Here is a 27,481-nt window from a genome sequence, read left to right on the forward strand (position 1 = left end):
CGAAATTCAAACGCAAACGATAAATAAGCACAATCATACAGATAACACCTGAGTAGCCTAAGGTGGACGCTCATAAATTACAGTTACAGTTATAACCCTTTACCTTACAAACAATAAACAGGAAGAAAGCTAGAGTAGACTCGGAAATCTGATAAAACTAACCAAAGCAAGGAGGCAACCGCGGAACTTATTCAACACCTCAGTAAATCAAAAACGTTCGAAAAGAAAACGAAATAATTAAAAATTACTCGGTAACTTCAATTGGTTAGATAATTGCGACATTAATATATTTCTTATCATTGTTCAAATTGGGAGGTAACAGCTTTTAAGAACATGGTGGGCTGTTTTAATATCAGAACGAAAAATGTTCTTGAGAACATGTTCGTTTCTTGTTTAATGAGAGTAGTTCTATTTTTCGGAGAGTTATTAATTTCCGAGGATTTTTATCTGAGTAATTTTGACAAAGCTCTTTTTCTTCAGCCGCTAAATAATGTTCTTGATTTATCGGTAACAAGTTGTCGTACACGAATCTAAAAGCCTACGCGGTTAGCTGCAAATACTAAATAAAATATAAGCGAAATCCCACTTCATAATTCAAAAATGCTTCCTTAAAAAGGATTCCGGTTTTTATCGTCTGCATCTATGTATCGTTTTCTAACTTTGTAGTTTCCAAAATAAAAAAATTTCAAACGATCTTAACAAATCATACAGAACACTTTTTGCATTTAAGTTTTAACATCGATTTATTATCACTTTTTTTACTACGTTTATATCAACTTGCCAACTTATCTGTTCGGGTGGAATTTTGTAATCGATTTTAAACTAACTTCCCGACTAGCTACAGACTTCAAATTTGGCACATAGTTCAGAATTGGATGACAATGCATGAAAATAAAGAGAAAAAAGATATACAAAGTAAAATAAAATTATAATTAAAGAAAAATTAATATTTTCGCGATTGTCTTTTGTTGTCTATTCGATTATTTCAAATTAGTGTCTCATGTCAGTTGAAATGTTTTGTGTACAGTGAGTAAAAAAATTGAGATTTCGGAAGTGAGTACAAAAATAAAAATAATAATAATAGTAATATTTTAAAAAACCACGTTTTTGTAGTGGAGAATAATAATTAAAAAACAAAAATTTGAAAAACGAAAAACGTGTGGTGCATGAAATACATAACAGTACATATACATATACAAAACACATTTTCTTACTCATACACATGCACAACCACATACACATCCACATTCCGATACAATAACAGATATACATGCACATCTGAGCACACATAGTGTTACTGTTATGTATTTCATACGCCCCACGTTTTTCGTTTTCCAAATTATTGTTTTTTGATTATTATTCTCCACTACAAAAACGTGGTTTTTAAGAATATTATTCTGATTTTGATTTTTTTTAATAATTTTCTTGAACGAGCTGAAATCTTAAAAGTCTCTCGACATAAAGTATGCAAAAACTTATTTTATTTTGTAATGTATAATAATAAATTTCGCGTATCCTCTTCTGTTGTGTAATGATTTTGCAACCCAAAATGGCACGTGACATGCCCATTCATAATTTATTCAAAATTTAGACTAAACTGAAAATTTATTAATTTTAGAATTGTTGGTTAAAAATATTGTGTTATTATTACTAGTTATTATTAATAAAACAAAACATATCACATATTTTTGATTTGCAAATTGTTAATGTTTATTGAATTGTTGTTATTGGTAATATGGGTATTATAAAATGATGTATTCGACAGAAAAGTGTGATGCAGATTATCTAAATACTTCTAGAAAGCAGTTAGAAGAAACCAAAATTAGTCATTTTTCAAAATGTGTATCATTTCAAAATAAAGAGTTTTCAAACAATTTGAGTTTATCATTTCTCTTTTTTAAAATTCGATTTAAAGTATTTTTGAACTCTAATATCTTGAATGCTTTGTCAACAGAAAAGAACCATTTATATGAACAAACATATTCCCCTATAATTTAGTGAAAATATAGTACACAAAGAAAAAAAATTGAGATCTCTTTTCTAAACTTCAAACAAAACTAACAACAATTTATTAAATGTAATTTACGATTTTCTTTCTACTCGTTTCATAGGATTTACAGTTTAATCAATCATAAACCTTAATTAGTCAAATAAATTGAATAACAAAATTAATTGAAAATCAACTATTCAGATTCTTTCATTGCATCTACAAATTGGTATGTGATTAATTTATAGAGAATTAAATAAAATTTCCAGAGTGCTAGTTTCTAAATACTTTATTAAATTCTTAAAACTAACGACAAAATCTGCTGCAAACGATTTTTTATATTTTTGTCTACTTTACGAATAAAATGATTAAGAAAAAAAACCGTTAGCAAACGATTTCTTATATTTTACGAGTTAGCGCACAGAAGCAATAAGTAAAAGCTGCGTTGTTTTTGCTGATATTACGTAACGATGTATTGGGTAAAAAATCGTGATTCAGAAGATCTAAATCTATCCATGAGGCCGTTAGAAGATAAAAAAATCCTTTTTCAGATTGGTTATTAATTAAAAATAAGCAATTCGGAAACAAATAGAGCTGAAAGCTTACCCCGTTCTTGGATGTTCAACTTTAATTAAAATCTCAATATACTAGCCCTCTGCAAACGACGAACCCTTAATAAGGTTCTAAGATGATTAATTTTTTGGGGAAGAAACCCGGTACCTAATTGTTTTTATGACCCTAATCAAAATTTTTCCAGAGATAGAATAATAATATTTCATTCCTGGTAAAGAAATAAATTAGGAATTTTCTAATTGATTGGTTGAGTTTAACCAGGCTATGTGAACCCCGAGATAATGATTAAAGATATTGAATTAATTTGTAAATATTTTTGAAATGCTTGAAGATTAATTAATATCGAAATTGAATCATTACAATGAAATAATCAATCGGTTATTCTTTCATGGAATATATGTTTGAAATTATAAGGAAATTCTATTAACATGTTTTTATTAAACCTCTAAAACTTTAAATCTAATCTCTTGTAAGAATTATAAATAAATAAGATTGCTTATGAAAGAAGTCCCACCAAAAATTTAAGAAGATATTAATTTAAACACTTTCTTAATTACATGTAATTAAAAAGGCTCATTACGCTACTATTTTTTCAAAAAAGAATTTAATGTTTTTTTAATATTTAGTCAAAAATACAATTTTGAAGAGTGCTGCAAAGATTGCTTTTAAAAATATTTTGTCAAAGTAAAAAATACGAAAATAAATAAATAAATTACAATTTTGAAGAATGCTGCAAAGAACGTTTTTAAAAATATTCTGTCAAAGTAAAAAATAAAAAAAAAACAATTAAATTTGAGGAAAAAAAACTAGATTTAAGCATTTACAAGTATAGAGTTTTTTCTACACAGTATTAAATACACTGATTTTTAAATTATGTGTCAAAAAAATTAATAGTTAATTAAGCACTCTTTACATCATTAATGAATTTCTACATTATGCTTTTTTTATTTTAATGCATGGTGACTTAAACTCTAGAGAAGAAGGTTTTAACTCTTTTTATTCAGTTTTTATATTCAAAAAATTGTATTTTAATAATTTTATAACCTATAATACAGCAAAAATATGTCCCATCGTATGGGTTGTAAAATAGTAATGAATGTCAATTACATTATATATCAAAAAGATAATATTGTTAATAATATACAAAGATCATTAGGGAATACGATATTGTTGTAAATATCATTAAATTTTATTTCGGTATAACGAAATATCGACCCATGTTAGAACCATAAAAGAGATAAATTGTGAAAATATCGATATTTTTGGCAGTACGTAACGTTATTAAAGTTCATAATTATCGGTTATAGGGACAAATGTTGCGTTGGCGGTTACGTGGTAAAACAGTTACCATCACAAATTCCTATAGCCAATAAGTACCACTTTAGCATTCCTTTATTATTATTGTTATCATTATTAAGATACTGCGTGAGTCGTGGTGGCTCAAGGGACAGAGCGTTCGTCGTCGAATGAGGTGACCTGGGTTCGAATCAAATGGATGGCTGATCCATACGAATTCCGCACCCGGCTCGCACCGAACACAGTGCTGACGAATAATATGCTCAGTGGTAGACGTATCATGGGTTAGTCCCCTTGCCGTCAAGATAACTGAGGGAGGTTTTCGTGGTTTTCTTCTATGTGTAATGCAAATGCGGGTTAGCTCTATCAGAAATTCCTCCACTATCTCAAATCTCTCCAAATGCTTGATTCGGAAATACGCTTGTGTTCTGGATTGGGTTCAAAATTACGGAAGTGAACATTAGTAGTCGTAAACCCATTATTGGGTCGGTTGTTCAACGACTGTTATATATATATATACATTTACTTGAAGAAACAAATGTTGAACCGAAGAAGTGGGGAAAAAGGCGTAATCAACATATATCAACATACTATAGTACATATATTTTAAGTGAATAATTTCAACTTTCTTAGAAAAAAAAACTGTTTTATGCTTCGAAACAATAATAATTACGAAGTAATCAATGAGATTAGTGTGGGGCAGCGAGCATGGAGCTTAATCCCTTAGTCTAAAGTAAAAACTAAATATCATTAATATTTAAAAACAACCTGTCCTATTAATATGATAAAAATAAAGAAAATAATTCCTTAACAACTTCATATAAATCATGCTTGTTTTCTACAAATCACAAAACAGGTAGTTAACCGATTCCTGTTTTCTAAAACAGTAAAGAGACTTATTATGTCGTAAATGAAATGCTGCCATTTATCGCAGTTAATAATATTTATTTATGAGTAACAGTTGTTATTTCTAATAAGACTTCATTCAATGAAAGTTTGAAATAACGTAAAAGAAGATGAAATTTTTTGCTGTCCTTTGTCCACTATTTCTCACTTTCATTATGATCGCACGTTTTTGTCTTTAAGAGACAAATAAATTCATGAGAGTGAGAAGTTGTTTTGAAATCTACGCTTACTGGAACAATTGCTATGAAATTTTATTACTCAAATGGCAGTCATTCATCACAATAACTTAAATTTTTTTTTTAAAAATAAAAAGAACACTTATGTTTTATTATTATTATTTCCTTTATATCCAATTATTATTTCCCTGAAATTTGACACTCCGTTTAATGTTTGATCTAGAGAAAGACCATACAATAATAAGTAATACCATTTAGCAAGAATTTATTTTATTTCATCACAAAATGAAAATTAGCATTATTTTCCCTCATCTTGATGCATTCAATAATGACCTGTTTAAAATGACCCTATTCATAAAAATCGTCAAAACATGGCAAAATTAGTTTTACCTTGACTACTACTTTTCCAGCCTTAATAATAAATTTCTAAAACTGATACAATGATTTTTTGGAAAGTGAGGACTGATTTTTTAATACTACATGAATCGTCATGGATTTTCAACAAAAACAGCTTTCATTTTTCCTTACATGTTCTTTATATGTTCTACATGTAGTATTTTTTTTTAAACATTTGTACTAACGTTCTACAAGCTTTTGTATGCTTGAGTTATTGAACTGTATGGTCTATGAGGATAACTAGTCTTAAAATTATAGCCAATCTTTCACCTCGTCGTTTGTGGCTGAATTTTGAGAAACTAATAAAAATACTCAACGTCAAATCTCGAATTGTATTATGGGCAGTCAATTCGTTCCCACCCTCAAGATCTGATTCGATTTCGGATTTGAATAGCAAAATATGTTCTAGTATTCTCATTCAATGACAAACTTTCAGACAAAAATGAACCTCCGGATGCCTCGTATGGTCAAAAATCGAATCACTTGCCGAATTTCAAATTTAAGTGGACAGGTCAACTGTATTAAACATTTTAAACTGACAGCAAAACACGTTACAACAATACCAATGCAAATGCCGACGTTTAACGAGCAAGGTTTGTGGGGAGTTTAGTGAGCATTGTATGGCTTATAAGCTAATCTGATTCAGACTTTAGTTTCCGAAAAGCTTATGTATTTTATTTTATAACCGTCATTGAACAGCCTAGTCAATTTTGAGTTCACGATTACTAATATTCCACACCGTAGCCTTATAATTTTTAACCCAACCCAAATGACAAGGGAATTCCTAGATCAAGTATTGGTAGAAACTTGTTTCCGGGGAGGACTTTTTGGTGGATCTAGGCCGCATTTGCGTTACGAAGAGGGGAAAGCCACGAAAACCGCATTTAGCCTCATGGCAGGGGTACTCTAATTCATAATCCGTCTACCACTGATGATATTTTTCGTCAGCATTGTGGTCGGTGCGAGCCGGGTGCGGAATTCGCATCGACAAGCTATCGGATTCGAACCCGGGTTACCTCATTGGAGGTGGGAGCTCTGTCGTCACTGCCCGGCTTACGTGTTTATAAGACAGCATTGTTTCGAAGATTCAAAAGGATGAGGTATTTTTTGAGCTTCGTAGACTAAGTGAAAACCAACGTGCATAAAGCACAAATCAAGGACAGAAGTGGACATACTATAGTTTCGGTTCTAAAAACAAGAACCTTCTTCAGTGTCTAAACAAGAAAAAAAAACTTTCATCTTTCGTGATTTTTGTGTTTGTGTGTATATTTAGACACTAAGGAAGGTTCTTTATTTGAGAAAACTGAAATTATAGTATGTCCATTTCTGTACTTGATTTCTGCATTATTCACGTTGTTTTTTCACTTTAAATTCGAATATTGAAGCTTCCAAGAGTATTAAAAAAATATTTGTCTCAGTCGAACAACAAGAACCATCCTCAGTGTCTAAACAAGAAGAAAGAAACTTTCTTTGGCGACACTGAGGAAGATTTTTTTTATTTAAGAGAACCGAAACTATAGTATGTTCATTTCTGTGGTTGATTTGTGCTTTATCCAAGTTGCTTTTCGAGCATCGTTGCTTCTGAGGGTAAAAAAAAAAGGCTGTATCATTTTAATTACTTACCAATCTCCCAGCTTCATAATTATGCTTTAGCAATAGAGTTTTGAGATCACTTCGTTTTCTAAACCGATCATCCATAAATTCCTTTGATTTTTGATAGCCGAAATTGATATTGTCACTGCAACCGCCCCATTCCCACCGTTCTTCCGTGGAAATCTGGGGTGGAGGTGGAAGAGCAGCAGGTGGACTGCTTCTCTCGCAGGAGCAATCCAATAATTGTCCATAACTACAAGCCTGTGTGATGGAGAATATAATGCCTGCAGCAGTGATAGCGTTTACAAATCCTGTTTCTCTGGTATCTGAAGTAAAAGAAAGTGATGTTATCAAAGAGTATTAAGCGATGTTTTAGTTCAATTAAAATAATTAGATATAAATAGATGGTATAGTAAACATGTTTAGTCAATTCTATNAAAAAAAAAAAACTTAAAATATGCTATTGTTAACAATTCGGTTAAAATTACGATAAATTGAAATTAATTTAGTTAAATTTTCGCGAAAAATTTATCAATTCACCTAGCTCAAAATAAGCGTTAAAAATATTGATATATAAGCGTTAATAATGCGTAAATAAAGCTCAAAATAAGCGTTAATAATACGTAAATAGTATGGATAAAATACGTTTGTATTTTGGTTAAAATAACGTAAAATGTACGTTATTTTAATAAAAATAAGCGTTAAAAACACGTAAATATTCTTGGTGAAAATAACGAATTTATAGAACCAAAAATATACGTAAATAGTTTGGTGAAAAAAACGTAAAAAATACGTTAAAAATTGGTTACGAAATTCACCTTAGTCAAAATAACGGCAAAAATCCGTCATTTTTACGTTAAAAACAGCCCAAATATAAACGCTTTTTTACCTAATTCGAGACTACCACTCGAAACGGAAATAAAACGTTTTAAATAAACGTTTTTTTGCTCTAAACCTTGTGGCATTTTAACGTTATTTTCACGTAATTAATGCTTATCTCTGCTGCATGGGTATATATACATATATATTAAAATACTACATTGTAGTGTACTTTCCTATCATTAGAAGTTTGTAAATAACGAAAAACATATCGAAAAATGAAAATAAAAAAGTTAAAACTAAATTCCAAGATGGCGAGGAACAGCAATGCAGTTTAAAATCCTTTAAAAAAAATGTAATTGTATCTTATATTTAATCTCTTACTAAACACTTACGATAATTTCTTCCTCTTTAATAGAAGGTGTACAATAGAATTTTTCGCACTTTTAAAATCATTTTACTGCCTAATTTTATTGATCAACCCTGGTCACTTCAACATTTTTATTGGCATCGTTTACTAGCTTAGAAGTACAAGGAATTTAAAATGAATTCCTTTTTTTTCCAGGAATTTGAAGCAAGCGCAAGAGAAAGTAATAAAACATACCACCTTTACCATTCTAAAAGAATAATTTATATTATTTTTCTTCACCCCTTATTTACCCTACTTTTTTTTTTCAATTTTCTTCTTCTTATTTTTATCGTTGAAACAACGATGTAAAGTTGCTGGTGTGTTTTATTTCGTCTCAGTCGAATTTAAAAAATAAATAAAGCAGAAGGATCAGAGAGAAAAACCATGAAGGAAAAAAAAAACTGTAATTTTATTCGCTTAAAATTCCATTCTCTTTAAAGAAAAAAAAAGTGAAAAGAAAAAAGTAGAAAAAAACTAAGGAGAAATTCAAGCAGAAAACACGATACGGTGTTTCCTCTTCTTTTACGAAAGAAATTGCTCAGGTAAAAAAGTTTTTTCGCTTCATGTTAAAATTGGAAAACTTGATGTAATATAATACAAAAGCTCCTTTTTTTTATTTTAAGCACATTAGTTTTAATCCATTCAGATTAGAATTTTCAGTTCTTTTAGTTTTTTACGCTAAATCAATTTAACGAAATACAAATGAAACTTAACAATGGCAGTATTTACTTTACGAACGACGAAAATCGTCACTTTAAAACAACTGAAAAAAGTTTTTTATAAAGTGAATTAAGCATTTAAGGAAAAAAATAATAAAATAACTTCAGTTTATTTTCACATAGTGGATTATCGATATTTTTTTCAAATTGTTATTTTAAATGAAAAACATAAAAATAAATTCTTTAAGTGAAAATAGTTCTTTTCACCTTTTTTTCAAGCCCTTTAAGCCTACACATAATTTCACCAAAAAAATTAATTAATAATGCAAATTTCGTATTGTAAAGTAGTTTCAAATTCCTAGAATTTTCTTAGTATTTTAAAAATACTTTTGTATTTCTTCTTTTTACATCTTCTCTAAATATATTAAAACGAGAAAGGCTGTCTGGATATATGTTCGCTGATAACTCGAAAACGGAAGCATCGATTAAAATTATGTTTGTTTTTTTTTTTTTTTCCTAGCAGTTAGCTCATTTTCAAGGAGGGTTTCTAGACAATCACTGTTATGTGGCGTTAATGTGGCTAGGGCACAGTTTCAAAAATAAAAAACTTCAATGAGGAAAACCGTGGTTAGAGCTTAAAATGTTCGCTGTCATGGTAACAGCATTTTTACAAAATCTTTAAAAAATAGAAATAGGTGAAACTGCTAGAAAAATCAAAAATTCTTGAAGCTTGCTTATCTCATAGTTTAGGTATAGAAATAAAGCATGTTAGAAACAAACAAGACTAATATAAGTTACCAAAAGTTGAAGAATTATTATATTTACACGTCAGTGGTAAAGATTTACATAAATATGCTTATTCTTATTCGTTCTAACGACATTTCAACCTCAAGGCTTTTAATTATTCGCGAACGCAACGACCTATAGGGGGCGCTGTTATTTGAGACGAATGCAGAACAAGATCATCAGTTGCACTGGAGATTTCTTCAGTGTAGCATAGTGGTGTTCCTTCGTTATTGGGGATTGTTAAATTTAAAAAAAGAAAAATTTTTGATATTCTTTCTTATGCAAGTGAAAACAAAATGGAATCTCTTTTTTTTTTATTTTTTAGAGAAGGGACATCAAACACACATTGAAAAATATTTGTAAGAAAACTTCTTATTAGAACTAGTGCCTGAGAAATCGCTCTTCTAAATTTAATGATCTAATATGAAAGATCTATTTAAACTCTACATTCCATACTTTTCAGAATAACATTACTACAAACATTAGAATATGTGAGAAGTATGCATAAACACATAATGTTATACCATTTAATTTTGCAATTGGCAATAATTTTTATCAAAAAATTATAAACTAAAAAACGTAAAATAAAGAATTCTTACGATAAAAAACGATTCTAAAAATTCCTCATATTGAAATTAAAAACTTTCATATTGCTTCGTTTTCTTATTTTTAAAGTCTTTATCAGGCGTAAAAAACCATTCTGTAGAGAACTATCATCAAAATAGAAGAAAAAAAATTATATACAAGTAAACTTTTTATTATAAAAATCAAAACACTTACTTGCCTTATAAATCCAAAGAATTCCAAATGAAATGTTCCTAGTTTGAAAATTTTATTCTCAAATAATATATAGATTATACCTTCATTACTTTTAGATGACCTACCACACAACAAAATTTTATAATTGTAAGATCTCGATATGAACTTCAATTGTAATTTAAAAACAGAATAGCTGAATTCTAGTTAAAATTATTCTTTCAAAATTAAAAAACACTTACCATGAAAACGATAAAAATTTATTATTAACCAACGCAAATGATACTGTTTTAAGTAACTTGGATTATTCTTTATTGTTGTTTTCCGAATTATATAGATACAGAAATATATTTATTATTCTATAAAGGAGAAGAATATCCTTTAACTTTTGAAGTTCTGCTCGTTCTGAAATCATATTTATTCATTGGTATAAAGCAAGAAATGTTGATGTCTCGAAATCGGAAGTTATCAGTTCACGTGTTTAGCGTGTTCAGTTTCAGAAAAAAAACCAATGTTCTGTGTAGATTTTTAAAGTTCTTCTGCCTTTTCCTTAAGAAAATTTTGCTTCTTATTTGCTGCTAAGAAAATGGCGTCCTACTCTGCCAATGATTCTGATAGAACTAAATGAAAACTTAATAAATAAAAGCCTGAAGGAAAATTGTTAATAAAATCTTAATAAATGAAAGCCTGAAAATAAAAATTGTTATTATCATGTAAATGAACAAACGATCATAGTTTAATATTTCCGTAACTTAGAAGCATTATTAAAGCACGGAATTTCTTTTCACACTAGCAGATTTTATTCTCTGTTTTTCATTAAAAATAGATATTACCTCCTTATATTTATGTAAAATCTACTGAAATTATTCTTCAAATTGTCCAAATTTATATGATAATATCACAAACATTTTCCTTTATCAATTTCTTTTAATTAAAGATTGCAAATCATGAAAAACAGAATGTGCACTGAATCATTTGTCACTAAAAAAGTAATAGTTTCTGACGATGTATACTTTGAAGTATACTTTTGGATACCATGGACGAGAAATATTAAGTATTTTTTTTAAATACTCAAAAGGCAACAGTTTAGTCCATATTATTTTGCCCCACAACTAATTACATTGAAAAAAGGTTGAACTGAACAACACCAAAAAAACCTTTTTCCATCTAAGGTATCTTTATCACATTCAAAACCGTATCAAATAACCATTATTAAACCATTTTATCAAGGCCGTTAGCACGTGACTTTGAAAAATACTTCGCCAATCTAGACTTTTGGCATATAACAAGGCGTAAATTTACTTCCTTTGTGCAGATACGGAAACGGCTATGTTATTACCAAAAAGATAGCTACCGCGAAATCATCCCAACCGTAGAAGCTTTCATTAGGCAAAAAAACTCAACTTTATACATGTTGGGGTTTTGTGATGAGTGTTTTGTCTTTTTTTATTTTCAAGGTTGTCATATTTTCTGTTGAAAAGTGGTAGTTAGGATTATATTTCTCTTCGGTTTATGAAAATTCAAGAGATGTTTATCAGAGCATGGTTATAGAGTTCAGATATGCAGATGGCAAGGAGATTGCCTGTTGAAAAACACAACAAGGATTAAAGTGTTGCTTTCAGGTAGAATAAATTGCTATTTATGAGTTTTATGAAAAGTCTGGTTGGGTTTTTTTCTTTCTACTTAATACGGCTTCTCCTGTTTTAAAATAATAACTTGCAGTTTAAGTGGTTGAAAATATTGCGTTTTTTAATTGCATTTCTGGATGATTGGAGATATTATAAATAAACAAGTTAAAATACCGCAGGGTTTTATAACAACGCGTAAATTACACATTCGTCCAGGGCCCGACTTAGCCTAATTGGGGCCCCGAATCAAATATTTCTTTGTGGGGCCTTCCTCTGCTTTAGTAATGATTCCATAAAGTTTTTCAACTCATTATTGATAACAAAATTTTTTTTAACTAGAACCTAAAATAGCGATGAAGTCCCCTCCTCTCCAATGGTCAGACGAAATATCGTTCTGTCCATTTCATTAATTTCCAGACAATTTTATGCCCATCATGCATAATGCAGTTTCCTGATTGTTAACTTTGTCATCTAGCTGCGAAAAATTCATATCCTTCCAGACATTAGGGCGGATTTCAGCTAAATTTTTGCAATTACGATGGCTCAATTAAGTCAACCAGTGGCCTGTATTTGTGAAAACATATCGCATTTTGCGATTTGTAGAAATACAGGATTTTGATTGGACAAATTTGTCCATCGTGATTGCGAAAATTTAGCTGAATTTCGCCCTAGGAAGTCATGAATTTACGAAATATAGATTAGGTTAATGAAGAAGCTAACATAAAACTGACGGATTTTACTCTGTGTACTGATATTTTGTTGGAAACGTAAAATAGACTTTCTATTCGATTTCCCCTCTGATAGTGGGGGCCCGGGCAAATGCCCCGAATGCCCCTGCCTTACCCAGGCTCTGCATTCGTCAAAATTACTGTCTTGGAATGTTTTGAAAACAAAACAAAGGTTTTGAAAGGAAACTAGAAAATTAGTTCAAGAAATCATATTTATGGTGTAATTACAAGAGCACTAAATATTTAAAAAGTTGCAACGTCAAATTCTGTGATAAACCAAGAGATTCTCACATTCAGATTAATACAGGAATTGAAATCTATGCAATTATTTTTAAAGAGCAACGTCAATTTCTGCTGTAACTCTAATTTTCTCAATTCATATTCATTATTTATTTGCTCGTATAAACAATTTTTCAAAAGTTGTAACATAAATTTCTTTTACAATCAAGGATATTCTTAACTTTAGATTCACGGTGAAATTAAATGTATACGCAAATTTTTAAGGTGCAACGTCAGTTTCTTCTACAATTTGTGAAAGTCTCTATATTCATAATCGTTATAAAATTGGCGTATAAACAGTTTTTTAAAAGTTACAACGTAAATTTTGGCTACAATTTAAGATATATTCATATTAAAATTGTACGCTTGATAACTTCAATTCTATTTTTTTATTTGTTCTTTTTGAGTTTCTATTACTTAAGTTTATAGGGACACGTTTTAAAGCCGCAAGTATCAATAGAAAAAACACGTGGTTTCATATATACCTTTTAAAGTACGAATTCGGTGACGTCATCACCATGCATCGTTAAATTATTAACGTTAATTTTACTTGTGATAACCTAAAATAAATAAGAATTAGATAATGAAACCGAAGATAAATATTGCATAAGAATGCGCTGTAAAATTAATTTTTTTATTGATTTGAGATGTAAACCAGCAAATTACCATTTTGTGAAATCTTTATCAAATTTAATTAAAAACTTTTTCTTGACGATGTAACATGAGAATCAGTGGTAGTTTTAAAGAGAAGAGTTAGGTTCAATCTTACGTATAATCCTGATTATGATTTCAGTCTTGATTCAATTCTGATTACGAGTTCAATCCTGCTGATTATGAGTTCAATCCTGATTATAATTCTGCTTACGTTTTCAGTCTTACTTATTATCCTAATTATGATTTCAGCCTTACTTACATTCTGATTATGAGTTTAATCATGATTATAGCTTTGCCTATGTCTGCAATTTTATTTTTAATCCTGATTGTGATTTGAATGTTTATTATGATCCTAACTGCGAACGCTATCCTGTGATAATAAAAATGATGAATACTCAATTTCGTTATTAAATTTCTTCTTTGCTAATTTCTAGAGAACATAGGAGCTCAAGTGCTAACCATGTCACCCTAATAAAAAAGAACAAACGAGAAAGTAAATTACTGAAACCAGACTAATATATGCAAGAAAAAATTACTCTATTATGTCTGCCATAACTAAATACTTACACAAAACTAAAAACGATTTTTAATTTTTCATCCATAATTGTAACTGAGTTAATGGTATTCTTATGAATATAAGTCAAGAGGAATATATTTACAATAAATAAGTCATTGTTTTACATTAAACTCAAATCAGACTCGGTTTAGAGACACGAGTCAAACAGTTACCAGAAAATGTAGCATTAAAAAAAAAAACCATTGTCCAATTGCTTTCAAGATTTATGACAGTTACGCCCATTTACCACAGCAAAGAAAATTGCCTTTTTAATGTTTCACCATCTATGATCGGCGAAAACTCGTTTTTTAAAGTTGATTTCTGAACCAGATATCATCTCTTCTATAAAGATCAAAGGTTTTTTAGAAAAATTTTCTGAAGGTGCGTTGATGAGGCTGGCTGCTTGATGGTGTTATTATTCCTCACAGCGATAGTGATTGCAAGTCACCAGTATTAGCTAATTATCATTATTACCAGTCAAGGTGCTGGGATTGCTTTAGGGAGAGCTTAGATGAAGGTTTTTTGGAGTCAATGCCGACGTTTTTAAGCTCCGTATTTGTCAATGATTAATAGCGAGACGAATTTCAGAAAGCGGTGTGGCGTCTGTCAAAGTTTATAATTGTATGAGGCAGAATTTGTCACTATTCGGAAAGGCTAAGAACTTATTGAAATATTTTAAATGTTATTGTTCATCTAATTTAAAAATCGCTTGAAAATTCGTCTGTCAAAGTTTATAATTGTACGAGGCAGAATTTATCACTATTCGGAAAGGCTAAGAACTTATTGAAATATTTTAAATGTTATTGTTCATCTAATTTAAAAATCGCTTGAAAATTCGTCTGTCAAAGTTTATAATTGTACGAGGCAGAATTTATCACTATTCGGAAAGGCTAAGAACTTATTGAAATATTTTAAATGTTATTGTTCATCTAATTTAAAAATCGTTCGAAAATTCGTCTGTCAAAGTTTATAATTATACGAGGCAGAATTTGTCACTATTCGGAAAGGCTAAGAACTTGTTGAAATATTTTAAATGTTATTGTTGATCTAATTTAAAAATCGTTTGAAAATTCGTCTGTCAAAGTTTATAATTGTACGAGGCAGAATTTGTCGCTATTCGGAAAGGCTAAGAATTTATTGAAATATTTTAAATGTAATTGTTTATCTAATTTAAAAATCTTTTGAAAATCGCTGAGTTTTTGTCAATTTTTTTAAGTGTATTTTGCTTGCAAAAGAAAAATCAGCGTGAGACACAAAAAAATTCACAATTGAGATTTTTTATATATTTCGCATTTTTCTAAGATATGCTATTTATTGCAACAACAAAAAAAAAATTTTAAATTTAATTTTGTCTTATTAGTTTCTTGAAATTTTATTTTAGCGCACATAGCATTAGCAATGGAAGGAAAATAGCCAATCAAGTTCTCTCGGAACTTATTGTTTTTTAAATTGGGGTAAATTATTTTTTTTTTAAATAAGTACAAATAGTTTACTAGATAAGTTCTGTATATTTTTGTATTAAAAAAATATATCGATAATTGGACTATAATGTTTCGATATCTAGAGAGCGAACAAAGCAAGCGCGAGTTGTAAAGCGATCCAAAAGAAATTGGGAACGCTGATCCGGAGTTTCCGTACATAGAATATGTAGCCAAAATCTATATTGTATTTAGCTTAGAAATAGCGAGAAAAACCTTTTATTTTTAATAATATAAGTTGAACACAAATATTTCAAAAATAGACATGTAATTATTACATTACATTAGACACTGTTACAAAAGTTACGATGTAAAAGTCTGTCAACATTTTAGTTAAGCAAAAAAACTTTTCCTTTTTTTTTCAAACTCCAGTTAATTTATTATTTGATCTTTAAGAAAATTGCTAAGAATTTATTTAATAATGCAAGAATTTTTTTAAAAAATTTACGTGTTTTTTAAATTTCTTTGGAAATTTAGTGCTGTCTGACGACAAAAGAAAGACAATCAGGATTTAAACTGTTAAATACAAATTTGATATGTAGACTATAATATTTAAGCAAATTTATAGAATAAAATTATAGTCATTAATCCGTAAAGGAAAGTCTCAACTTTTAAAATTTCAAAAGTATCGTTAGTTCAAAGTTAAATTTTTCAAGACAAATATTTATGTATTTAGTTGTTATTATAAGAATCAACAAATATTCAAATAAGTTACTAAAAAATATATAATGAAAAAATTAAATCATTAATACATTGGCAATTTTATGTTCAAAACTTATACCAAACAATTTTGGATTATTTCGTAAAGGATTATTTCGACTTGCCGTCTGTCAAGTTTTTGATCAGACGAATTCGATTGAGATCCTGAAATAGGGGAACTCCACTTGATTTTTTGACATAAGTGGATTTTCTTGGAAAACGCTTTAAGCGGTATATTTATTCCCCCCCCCCACACACACAAAATAGCCTTCTTGTAAAATATAGTTTGAATAGTTAATGTATTAGTTAAAGCATAAATAAAAAAGGCAGAATATTTTTTAACAAAAAAAATAGTAATTTAAAAAATTCTGAACTCTTACTTCTAAATTAGTCTAAAAATTACTTTTTACTTTTGTTAAACAATAGTTGAATTTCGCTTTGTTTTAAAAATACTGAAATTTTACCTACTCGTGGTGTTTACAATTTGTTCTAAAACTGTATAAAGAAAAGGTACATTACATACATACCTTGAAATTTTGAAACCAAGCCAGAAGACATGAGAACTATTGGATCAAGTATTGGGAGAAATTTGTCTGAGTGGAGGCCTTTTTGATGGAACTAACCCGCATTTGCGTTACATGGAGAGAAAAACCTCGAAAACCTCCCTCGATCAGCCTGACGGATAGGGGGCTCTTACCCATGATCCGTCGATCACTGAGGATATTTTTCATCAGCACTGTGGTCGGAGCAAGCCGGGTGCGGAATTCGTATCGACCAGCCATTGCTGGGATACGAACGCAGGGCAAATTATTGGGAAGCGAGTGCTCTATCCCCTGAGCCACCACAACTCATAAGGTTTCATTTAAAAATCATCATTTATCAATTTCACCTTACTGTTTACTTCAATAGATATATAACGAGCCGCGATGGCTCAGGGGGTTAGAGCATTCGCCTTCCAATGAGGTAAACCGGGGTTCGATCCCGGCGATGGCTGGTAGATACGAATTCCACATCCGGCTTGGACCGGTCACAGTGCTGACGTAAAATATCCTCGGTGGTAGACGGATCATGGGTTAGAGTCCCCTTGATGTCAGGTTAACCATGGGTGGTTCTCGCGGTCCTCCTATCCATGCAACGCAAATGCGGGTTAGTTCCATAAAAAAAAAATTCCTCCACGAAGGCAAATATTTCCCAATACTTGATCCAGGAGTTCCCTTGTCTTCTGGATTGTGTTCAAAATTACAAGGCTACGGACTTGAACATTGGTAGACGTAAACCCAAAAATTGGGTCGGCTCCTCAACGACGGTTATAAAATGAAATGAAACAAAAAACATTTTTATGGTCTCTTGTTACAAATAATGATTTTAAACTCGTATTAAACTCGTAATGATTTTAAACTCGTTTGTCAAAAAATAGACTAAGAATGTCATTAAAAAAGAAACTTTTGTCATAAACCCAAAAATTGGGTCAGCTATTCAACGACGGTTATAAAATAGAAATACGTTTCATTAAAAAAAAATCGTTTTTAGATTCCATCTTATGAATATTTGTGTTACACTCCTTAAAATATATTCATTATTACACTATATATTCATTAGACTCCATTAACATATAAAACTGTATTATGTATTAGATTTATACCATTTAGTTTGAAAACAGAATATTTGAAGTTCTTTTATTTATTTTGCGAGTTCCGATTTATTTAAAGATTAGTCATGGAGTAATAATCATGAAGTAATTATGAAATCTAGTTTACTATTTTGTGGAACATTCTAAAGCCTTACACAATGAGTATGTTTAAATAAATATTAAGTTGAATTTAATTTTATCATTTCAATATTATAAATACTTTAGTTTTAAAGAAATTACGAAACATATAATAATTATTTAAATATTGCCCTCTTAAATGTTTTTGAAATTTTAATAACAAAAATGTGTTGATGTTACAAATAATATTCCTATTATTTAGGATACATTTGGGATAGATATATTTAGGATAGATATTAAATAAACGTTAACAACCTGTTGTTAAAAAAAAATAATAATAAATTTTAATGCAATAAACTTTTAACTAAAGTTAAAATTTGCAAATAAAACAAACAACCAAATTACTTTTAAAGCAATACATATAGAAAAAGTAACTTAAAGAATAAAATGAATAAATAAAATAAAATAAACGAACTTCCGCCTACATAAATTAGACAAAGTAAACATCCAATCAAAGCAGTTCAAACGATACTATGAAAGGCATCTCCTAACATAAATGATCCTTTTTTTTATTATTATAATAACAAAAGTAGATAACACAAATATATTCAATGGAAGATTTCTATAATTATTCCTTTTCAACCACGGTCTAAGCCAATAAAAACGCACGTTCCGCTTTTCTGATTTTCACTTCAGTTCCTTCTACATTTATGCAGGTAAGGAAGAGCTGAATTGAAAGGGATAAAAAATATCGTCTGACATTGACAAAAGACATTAGAACGTGATTTTGCTCTTTGCTCAGATTGTTATTGTAACAAACTCGTTGACAAGCGAGCGAACCATTTTGAACGAATTTTCTGTTCCGTCATGCTCTGCAATGAATCGAGCTTCCTAATCATAACACTGAGGGTTTCCCTAAAAGCAGACGATAAATACATTGATACCGAAGATATCACTCATTTTGACGTGAGTTCGTGTCGGCTTATAACCGCAATTACACTCGTCGCTTCTGCAACCGTCACTGTAGAGATTTATCTTTCATGGTTATGGACTTGTGTATCCGCCTTTCGTAGGAAGCGTGCTGATATTTTTCTAAATAAAAGGGTTAAATACCCAACTTTGATATTTTTTTCTAAACAAGAATCCTTGAATATTCTGGAGAATGAAAAAAATTCCTAAGCGACTGAATGACTTATCAAATATTACATTTCCCTTCAGTGCTAAGACTTTGAATATCAATTATTTTTTTATAAATTCACAGCATGTCTCTTTTTCCCCGCCTGCAAACATGCGTATGTTAGAGACACGCTGGAAATTATTTTGGTTTTGTATTTTTAATCCTTGGAGGACTGCAAAAAAATCTCCGCACCAAGATCTTTTTCAAGCCGGGGTCGTCTGAAATTTTTAGCATTATCGTCTGGTATAGTTCAAAATTCAGATGTTTTGAGCCCTCTAACTAAACACAGTCGCTCTGATTGTTACTCAGCAATGAGATGACTATAAAATTATTATTTTTTTTTTAGCTATAACTAATTTTAAATTATATGTTTCATTTGCATTTTCTATACTTTCTGGTTAATCTTTGCACTTTTTTTATATCAAGTGGCAATAGTTCAGCCGAAACATCTGCGTTTTCAATAGTTTTTTAAAAGCATCATTTATATTTATAATTGGTCATAATATATTGATGTAGTAATATTTCCTTTACTTTTTTTTAAACAAAAATCTATTATTTACCTATTTTTTTGAAGGTAGTTCCAATCAATGTGGATTTAATAATTGACTTGCTTGTTTTGAACTCTTTCATCCAATATATAGTTAAGTTTTAATTCATAAACTTAAAAAAATTCACATTTTATACTAATTCAGAAGTAAATATTTATTGCTCCAAATAGTTAAAAAAAGAAGTATATAAACTTTATGCTCAGAACAGTTGACAAGCATAAATTTATTTCTTCAAATAGTTGACAAGTATCAATATATTGCTCCAATATTCCTGTCGCAAAGTACGAAGCAATCTAATAGATCACTGTCGGTGCTTTTATTCGATTTTCCTTTAAAACTCATTTGAATGTATTACTGTTGGATCGAAAGGCACCAATGAAATACATCCAAACAACTCATGGAAAATTTGGTTTACTACTCTGATTTAGTACAGAAAAAATAATAGCTACGTGATTCCGTCTGAGTGGGGTAAAAAAAAAAAAAAAAACTTCTACGAAACTGAACAAAAATAAATACATCATGTATGAACCTGATACAAACACGTGAAGTTAACTGCAAATTATAAATAAGAAGAAAGAGAATTTTAACCCACCGACAACGTTGTACGTTTTAATTTGTTTACGGACTTCATTAACTATAAACTGTAAGGTCAAATTATTTAATTCAGTCAAATATTTCTTAAAACATTAATTTCAATATCAATTATTCAAGCTAATTCCATTACAAGATAAACCAATTTATGCGTGCATTGATTTTAAATAAAAACTTTATTGAACCACATACTCAAAACGGCAAACATAAAAAATGAATAAAACTACATCTTAAATCTGCAAATAAATTCCACGACTGGGTAATTGGCATGAAAATAAAATTAACCCCAATTCTCTTTATACCACTTATTTATACCAAACTTTTAATTCCAAGAAAAAGAAACTTTTAAGCGGAATCTTCGGAATATATCTTTCTTTTAAGTGCTTTTTAAATATCAGCAGACCCTCATCGCCCATAAACAATTCCACTCCTCCCCCCCCCTTAATTCTTCTCTTCACTTCGCTTCATCGTTTGGACGATCATTCGTTCTTTATTTCTTCCTCTTTTTTTTTTCCTTTGGTGTTCGGTTGTTATCTTGCTTTTTTAATGGCTGCCGTTTTCCAAACTTGTCAACACTGATAAAGTCTAGAAAGTGAAGAGAGTATAAGTAGACACTGCACAGTCGCCAGATCTTTTTTCTCCGTTTTATCTACATGATGGAGGATGGACCCCAAATTGCATGAGTTTTGAAAGAATTAGTTCGGGAGAGAACTTGGGCAGTTGAAAAACGCAGCCTGAAAGGCATGTTATTCAGAACACTGCTCCGTTTGGAGCGTTTTTCCATTCCGCAAATGGAAAGTTAGTTTTAAATTTATAGTAATTTGATTCTTGAACTTTCTCCCGAATCTCATGCGCTTTAAAAATTTTACTCAAGTTATAAGAAAAACTGGCATAAAATGATTTTTGAAAAATTAATTTCAGTTGAAAAACTTAAGATTATTATCTCTTAAAAGTACTTTACTTACTACTTAAGATTTTTAAACATATTTAGACAGTATTACAATGGGGAAAAAATCAATAAGCTAAGAATACAGCAAACGATTTTTTGAAAATAAATTTCAGTTTAAATGTTCTAAATCTTTGAATCGTTTCATATTATTATTAGTTTGTTGAAACATATTTATAAAGAATTACAACGGAAAAAAGAGGCTAAAAATACAGCAGGCGATTGTTTAAAATGAATTTTAGATAAAAAGTTTTAATAATTTGAATCGTGTTATTTTCTATTTAGGTTAGTTAAAACATATTTTTGCAGAATTACGATTTTAAAAAAAAGAAGCTGAAAGCTAAAAATACAGCAAACGATTTTTTAAAAATGAATTTCAGTTAAAAAGTTTTAATACTTGGAATCGTTTTACTTTCTACTTAAATTTGTTTAAGCATATTGATACAGAAACAAATGAAGGAAAAATTAACAAGCTTAAAAAAGATTTTGCGTTTCGAAACTTGTATCTTTAATACTTTCTTGAAAAAGTACTGTAAAATCCTTGAAAGCGATTTTATAATACGTAGAAATAACATTTGTAAATTCTCATAAAATCTTATGTATTTGAAGTTAATAAGTTATTGTATCTTCTTCGTTGGATTGACCCTTTAAAAACAAAAATGAGATAAAAATTTACATTTTTAAATACAATAAAACTGTGTTAAAAAAATTTAAAATGTCTTTTCTATTATTTTACATTTATTCTCTTAGACATCTTAGAATATATAATAATCTGTTTTAAAAAGAAAAAAGACTAGATACATCTTTTGTTATCAGACATTTTAGCATATTTTAATGAGTTTCTTAACAATGAAGTCTTATAAAGCGATTATAATTTGAAGTAAAAATTACGCAGTGCAAAAACAAAACTGATCCAATTTAGTTTAATAGATAAGTGTTTACGTTCGCCGAATATGTTATAAAAATCTTTCCTCGCGGGAGATTAATTAGCATCAGTTGATTAATTAGAAAATGTAAACATTAATGCAATAAAAATATTTTTCAATATGAGCTCATCAAAATTTGAAACACTAGTTACAAAAACTCGTGTAAGTCGTTTCGTTTAAATTTAATATAACATTACTTTGATAGAAGCCGATTTTAACTTATTAACTCAAGGAGAAAAAAATTCTTGTAAAATTAACATACTGCATGATAATGACATTTCTGGTAAAACGAGAAAAAAATGGTTTATTAAACCAAAATAGATGGTATTTAAACCATTCATTTTATAATTAATTTTTCCGTTTAAATGGTAACTGTTTATTGGAAATTCAGTTTTTCAAAATTTTAGGTTTTTAGTACCACACATTTAATAAAAATACAAAACAGAAAAATAAATTAAACCGAATAAATGTTTTTATGCCATGCATAAAGATAAAATTTCATCAAATTTTATCTAATATTTGGTTAATTTTACTAAAATCATTACCAAAGTGCTTCGGTAAACTATAACGAGATTTTTGTTGTTCCCATAGAGCCTTAAACACTATAAAATTTTCTTTATTCTGGTAGTTTCGACCATACTTTTTTCTCAGTATTTTTATCAAAATAATACAAAAATGAAAAAAAAAAATAACAGAGAATTAAAAAAAATTAGTTCACTAAACGATTTTTAAATGCTCTAAAAATTATGCTTATTTTTCATTTGGAACTCCTTGAGTTCCATTTTACAATATTTAAATTGGCATCTAGCTCCGAAAAAAAAATAGTAATTTTTTGAAAATTGTGTTGAATGCAAAAATATAAAAATTTGTATATGTTTTAGTTTCAAGTAAAATAATTTATCTACATGTAGTATCCAGCTTATTTTTATTTAAAGTATAGATAATTTTATTAATCTTAAGATATCACCAAGCGTTACGTTAATCTATTTTACATATTATAAAGCTTTTATTTTGTTAAAATAGATTACTTTTTAATGCTCCGGCACGTGTAGCTGCACAAACATTTTTTTGAATTTTACGTTATGTTTTATGAGACAACTTGTTTTTTTTTAACGCCCGATTCCAACTTTTCTATTCCATAATATTTTTCTAAAGTATCTATTAAGTTAAAATACTTGTTTAAAAAATTTTCTATTACGTTAAAATACTTGTTTAAAAAAAGCCATAATTTTAAACCTTTTTGTAATACCAAACATTCGACTCACCTACTGCTCTCTATTCTACACGCTGTTAGAAATTTATCGGAAAAAATTGTTAAACAACAATTTATTTAATTGTTATTTTACCGTATTCAAACAAAACAGTCAAATTACTATAAATAAGATGGTATTCAAACTGTTGCATGTTAGAAAAACCATTTATTAGAAAACCGTTTATTAATTGTTTTCACTTAATACAGCAAAACAACCATATCGTACCAACTAGGACTACCTAATCAAGCCACTTAGTTTCTTGCAGCTGGGTGCATATCATAGGCAAGAGAGCTAATCTGTCAATCTCATTACTGACAGAAAGGGGAGGGGGTTCGAGTCACAGTGTTGACACCACAATAATTCCCCCATTCCTTCAACACATGAAGAGTTTCCAGTGTTCTGCACTCCCCAATTTATGACCCTGGTCTATTAGAATATGATACACTCATTTACACATAGATAGCAGCACCACAATACTACTTAGCACAAAAAAGTTTAGTATTTTCCATCACCTACTATAGGATAAACTTAATAAACAATGTTCCACGGTTCATTAGATAAAACACAACTCCACCACAACCTAACTGCAATAAACATTACCTAACGAAAACTCTAGCTCCTATGTCCACTAAATTTTCTTTTTTTCCGGTTTTTTGAAACCATGTTGTAGTAGTTGTAAATAGTTAAAAAATGGTATAATTTTTTCATTTCTGGTTTTTTAACCACACTGGATGTAAAAGGTTGCAAAACCACAAAAGTAAAAAATTTTCTTTACTGCAGTATTTACGGTTAATTTGATGGACAGTCTGCTGCTGTTTCCTTTTACCGTAATTTTAGAGTGAAAATTCTAACAGTGCAACGCAAAGCAAAAACAAAAAAAAATTTTTAAGAAGTACCTGCTTTATTTGAGTAAATTTAAGTATAAAGCAGAAATTAAAATGCATTTCAGGATGCTTATATTTATACAACATCACACAGATAAATCAGTGTTAAATTCTCTTTCCTTTAATACTAATAATCATAATAAAATACCTGAGAGAGGGTCGAAAGTTGTTTTGTCTCTTATTTTTACCAAATCTTCCTTTATTCTTTAACTGTCTTCTTTCTTGCTTTTTCAATTTTATTTTTTATTATTCCCCACAAACTTTCTGTGAGATTGAGATCAGGCGATGAAGCAGGCCACTTTAAAATATTTATTCCATTATCATCAAGCCATTTTGTGGTTCGTCTTGAAGAGTCAGGACATTTCGTTTTGTTTTAACATGGTTTTTCGAAGTTATTTCGCCGAAGAAAATAAAAAAGCGACGGTTTAAGGGCCTTACACTTGAAGCAAGGCTACAATTTTAAACTATGTGTGCCATCTTGGTGTAATTTACTCGTATAGATTATTAATCTAACGTATCTCAGTTTTTTGTTACATCTCAATCCAAATTTTAACAGTGTGTCAAAAAAAAAATTTTTTTTTTACTAATATCGATAACTTTGTACTTCTTGTAATGCAAACTACTTGCGTATTATGCTTTTCTGCTGTTGCACATTGTTATGTAACTGTTATTTTACTGAAATGGATAATTTTACTTTTATCTCGTAGCATATATATATATGTTACCATTAAAGTTTACAATTCAGTTATTTTATAGAATGACTAGGTATTTCATGAAATAACTAGGCAAGTCAGTTGAAGTATATAATTAATGAAAATTTTCATTCTTTACCTAGTTATGAAATCATTAGTTATTCTATGAAATAACTAATGATTGACCGTTAAAGTGAAAAATAAACAATTTCAAAGTTATTTTATAAATTAGCTGATCATAAATTGCTAAAGTCTCTTGAAAAATGCATTTTATCCCTATTGTGTATGATTAATTGATAAATAAAAAGGTAAAGCAACGGAAACTAAATTTGACATCTTAAAGCAACGGAATAAAGCATATACACACACGTCATTGCATCTAAACTGACTAAAAGCAGCTAGAACCGGTTCAAAGATTTTTATAATACCGTATTTCATACTTTAACGATCAAGCAATCGTTATTCTATAGAATACATATGATTCTATGATTATTGAATTCTATGATTTATTCTATAGAATTGTTATTCGATAGAACAAATAATGGAATTCAATAATTTCATGTACTTCAATTGACTTGTCTAGTTATTTTATTAAATATCTTATTATTCTATGAAATAACGGATTTTACGCTTTAAAACGGTAACATCTATACAAATATCTCTTAGTAACTTATTTTAGATGGGGCAACTTACTATTGTTGCGTCTCATTCTATTTTCTTTCGTTCTATATTGCATCAAAAATAAACTTTTAATATCATAGATAATTTAGTACTTCTTGTAGTGCCAATCGTTTATATTTTCCTGTTGCACATTATTACGGAATTGTTAGTTTAATAAAATAGATCATTTTACTCTTATCATGTGTCTGTACTTATAAAAATGTTTTAAAGTAGCTTAACAATAGGGCTGCTTATTGTTGTTATGTCTCAATTATCCTATTCGGACTGTTCTGTTTCACATTTTGTCAAAATCTGTATAGAATAGCATAGATAGTTTTATATTTCTTTTCATGCTAGGCGTTTAACTCTTCTCTTGCATATTAATAAAGTGTTTTTATTTTATTAGAGACAATAATTTCACACTTATTGTTTAACTAACCGTTATGAAATGTTTCTAAGTCGTCATGAAAGCAACATTTTTGTTATTAATATTTAATTGGTGGCACTAGCATTCGAAGTATTCATTTCCCTCATTATGTATCACTCTTTCCTGAAAAAACATTAATAATTTTAATTGTTTAAAAAATAAAATAAAAATTCGTAATCATTGTTTGGATGGGACAATCTTACATAAACCCCTAAATCGGACTTAATTGCTTAAATTTCCTATTGGTTGAATAAAAAAAAATATCTGTTGCTTTCATGTTATATCTTTGATCAAAATATAATATACTTTACTGAAATGATTTACTGCAATGATGACTTTACTGCAATGATTCTCAATATTCTTAAAGGACGGAATACTTAACGACATTACAAGATTGAAGCACAAAGCAGCGTTCAAGTGCTCAAAAGAAGAAAAAAAATCAATTTCTTGAAAGTGCCACAGCGTGTTCTTCCCTTATATGCAACAGATTCTTAAATTCCAATTTTTTTTTTTTTTTTTTTGCAAGTACACGTTATGTACCGTGATACCCTGGTTGTTCTGATCCACAGTTTCATTGTCAAACTGCATTAACCATTCGCTGTTTCTAATGTAATGGAAATTCACCATCTCCTGTTTCTTAGCCATTAATATATTCAATATCATTTTAATCAATTTATGAAGGAGTCAAACCAAATAAAAAATAAAGTCATACAAACTTAATTATCTAATCCTTAATAGAGTGAGCAAAAGAAAAATGGTAGAGTAAAAATTTGTCCATAGAATAAAATTTCTCATTTGGTTCATAATTTAAAAAGATAAGATAAAGGCAATTTCTTGGACGTTTCAGACGTTGAGAGCTTGTTAAGCCAAGCAAGATAGCATCGAAATTGTCAGACACAATGATGCCAGCTCTCAATCTCTGTCTTAAGGGGAAGAGCTCCAAATATGCCATCGCCACACAGCAAGTCCAAGAAATGCCACGTTCTCTGACTTCAAAACACATGAAGAAGCTTTTCGTTCGATGGTATGTCAAACTGGCATTTCGAAAATCCTGGAGCAACTATTTCGTCTTTAGATCGAGGTGTGATAATATCTGAGGGGATAGAGTTGTAAATGAACGCAGAATTGAGTTTAAAGTCATCTTTGCCTTTTGGTTACATTTTTATTTAACTATTTATTTCATTTGCAGTTTTTATTAACACGTTTATGATGATAAAGACTCTAATTTTATAATACAATAATTTTTCTTTTTTAAAAATGAGGAAAGAAAAAACTTAACTTTCTTAGATCA

General features: G+C 29.4%; 1 protein-coding gene across 1 annotated transcript; it reads right to left on the reverse strand.

Moving 5' to 3' along the window:
* Positions 1 to 4,716: 4,716 nt before the first annotated feature.
* LOC139426545 (protein Wnt-6-like) lies at positions 4,717 to 26,835 on the reverse strand. The gene is made up of 3 exons (XM_071185799.1): positions 26,739 to 26,835; positions 6,958 to 7,253; positions 4,717 to 4,734 (listed from the first exon to the last, which is right to left on the reverse strand). The coding sequence occupies exons 1-3, from the start codon at positions 26,833 to 26,835 to the stop codon at positions 4,717 to 4,719; spliced, it is 411 nt and encodes a 136-aa protein (XP_071041900.1).
* Positions 26,836 to 27,481: the final 646 nt, after the last annotated feature.

The sequence above is a fragment of the Parasteatoda tepidariorum genome, chromosome 9 (genome assembly GCF_043381705.1).
Source record: "Parasteatoda tepidariorum isolate YZ-2023 chromosome 9, CAS_Ptep_4.0, whole genome shotgun sequence".
Taxonomy (NCBI): Eukaryota; Metazoa; Arthropoda; class Arachnida; order Araneae; family Theridiidae; genus Parasteatoda; species Parasteatoda tepidariorum.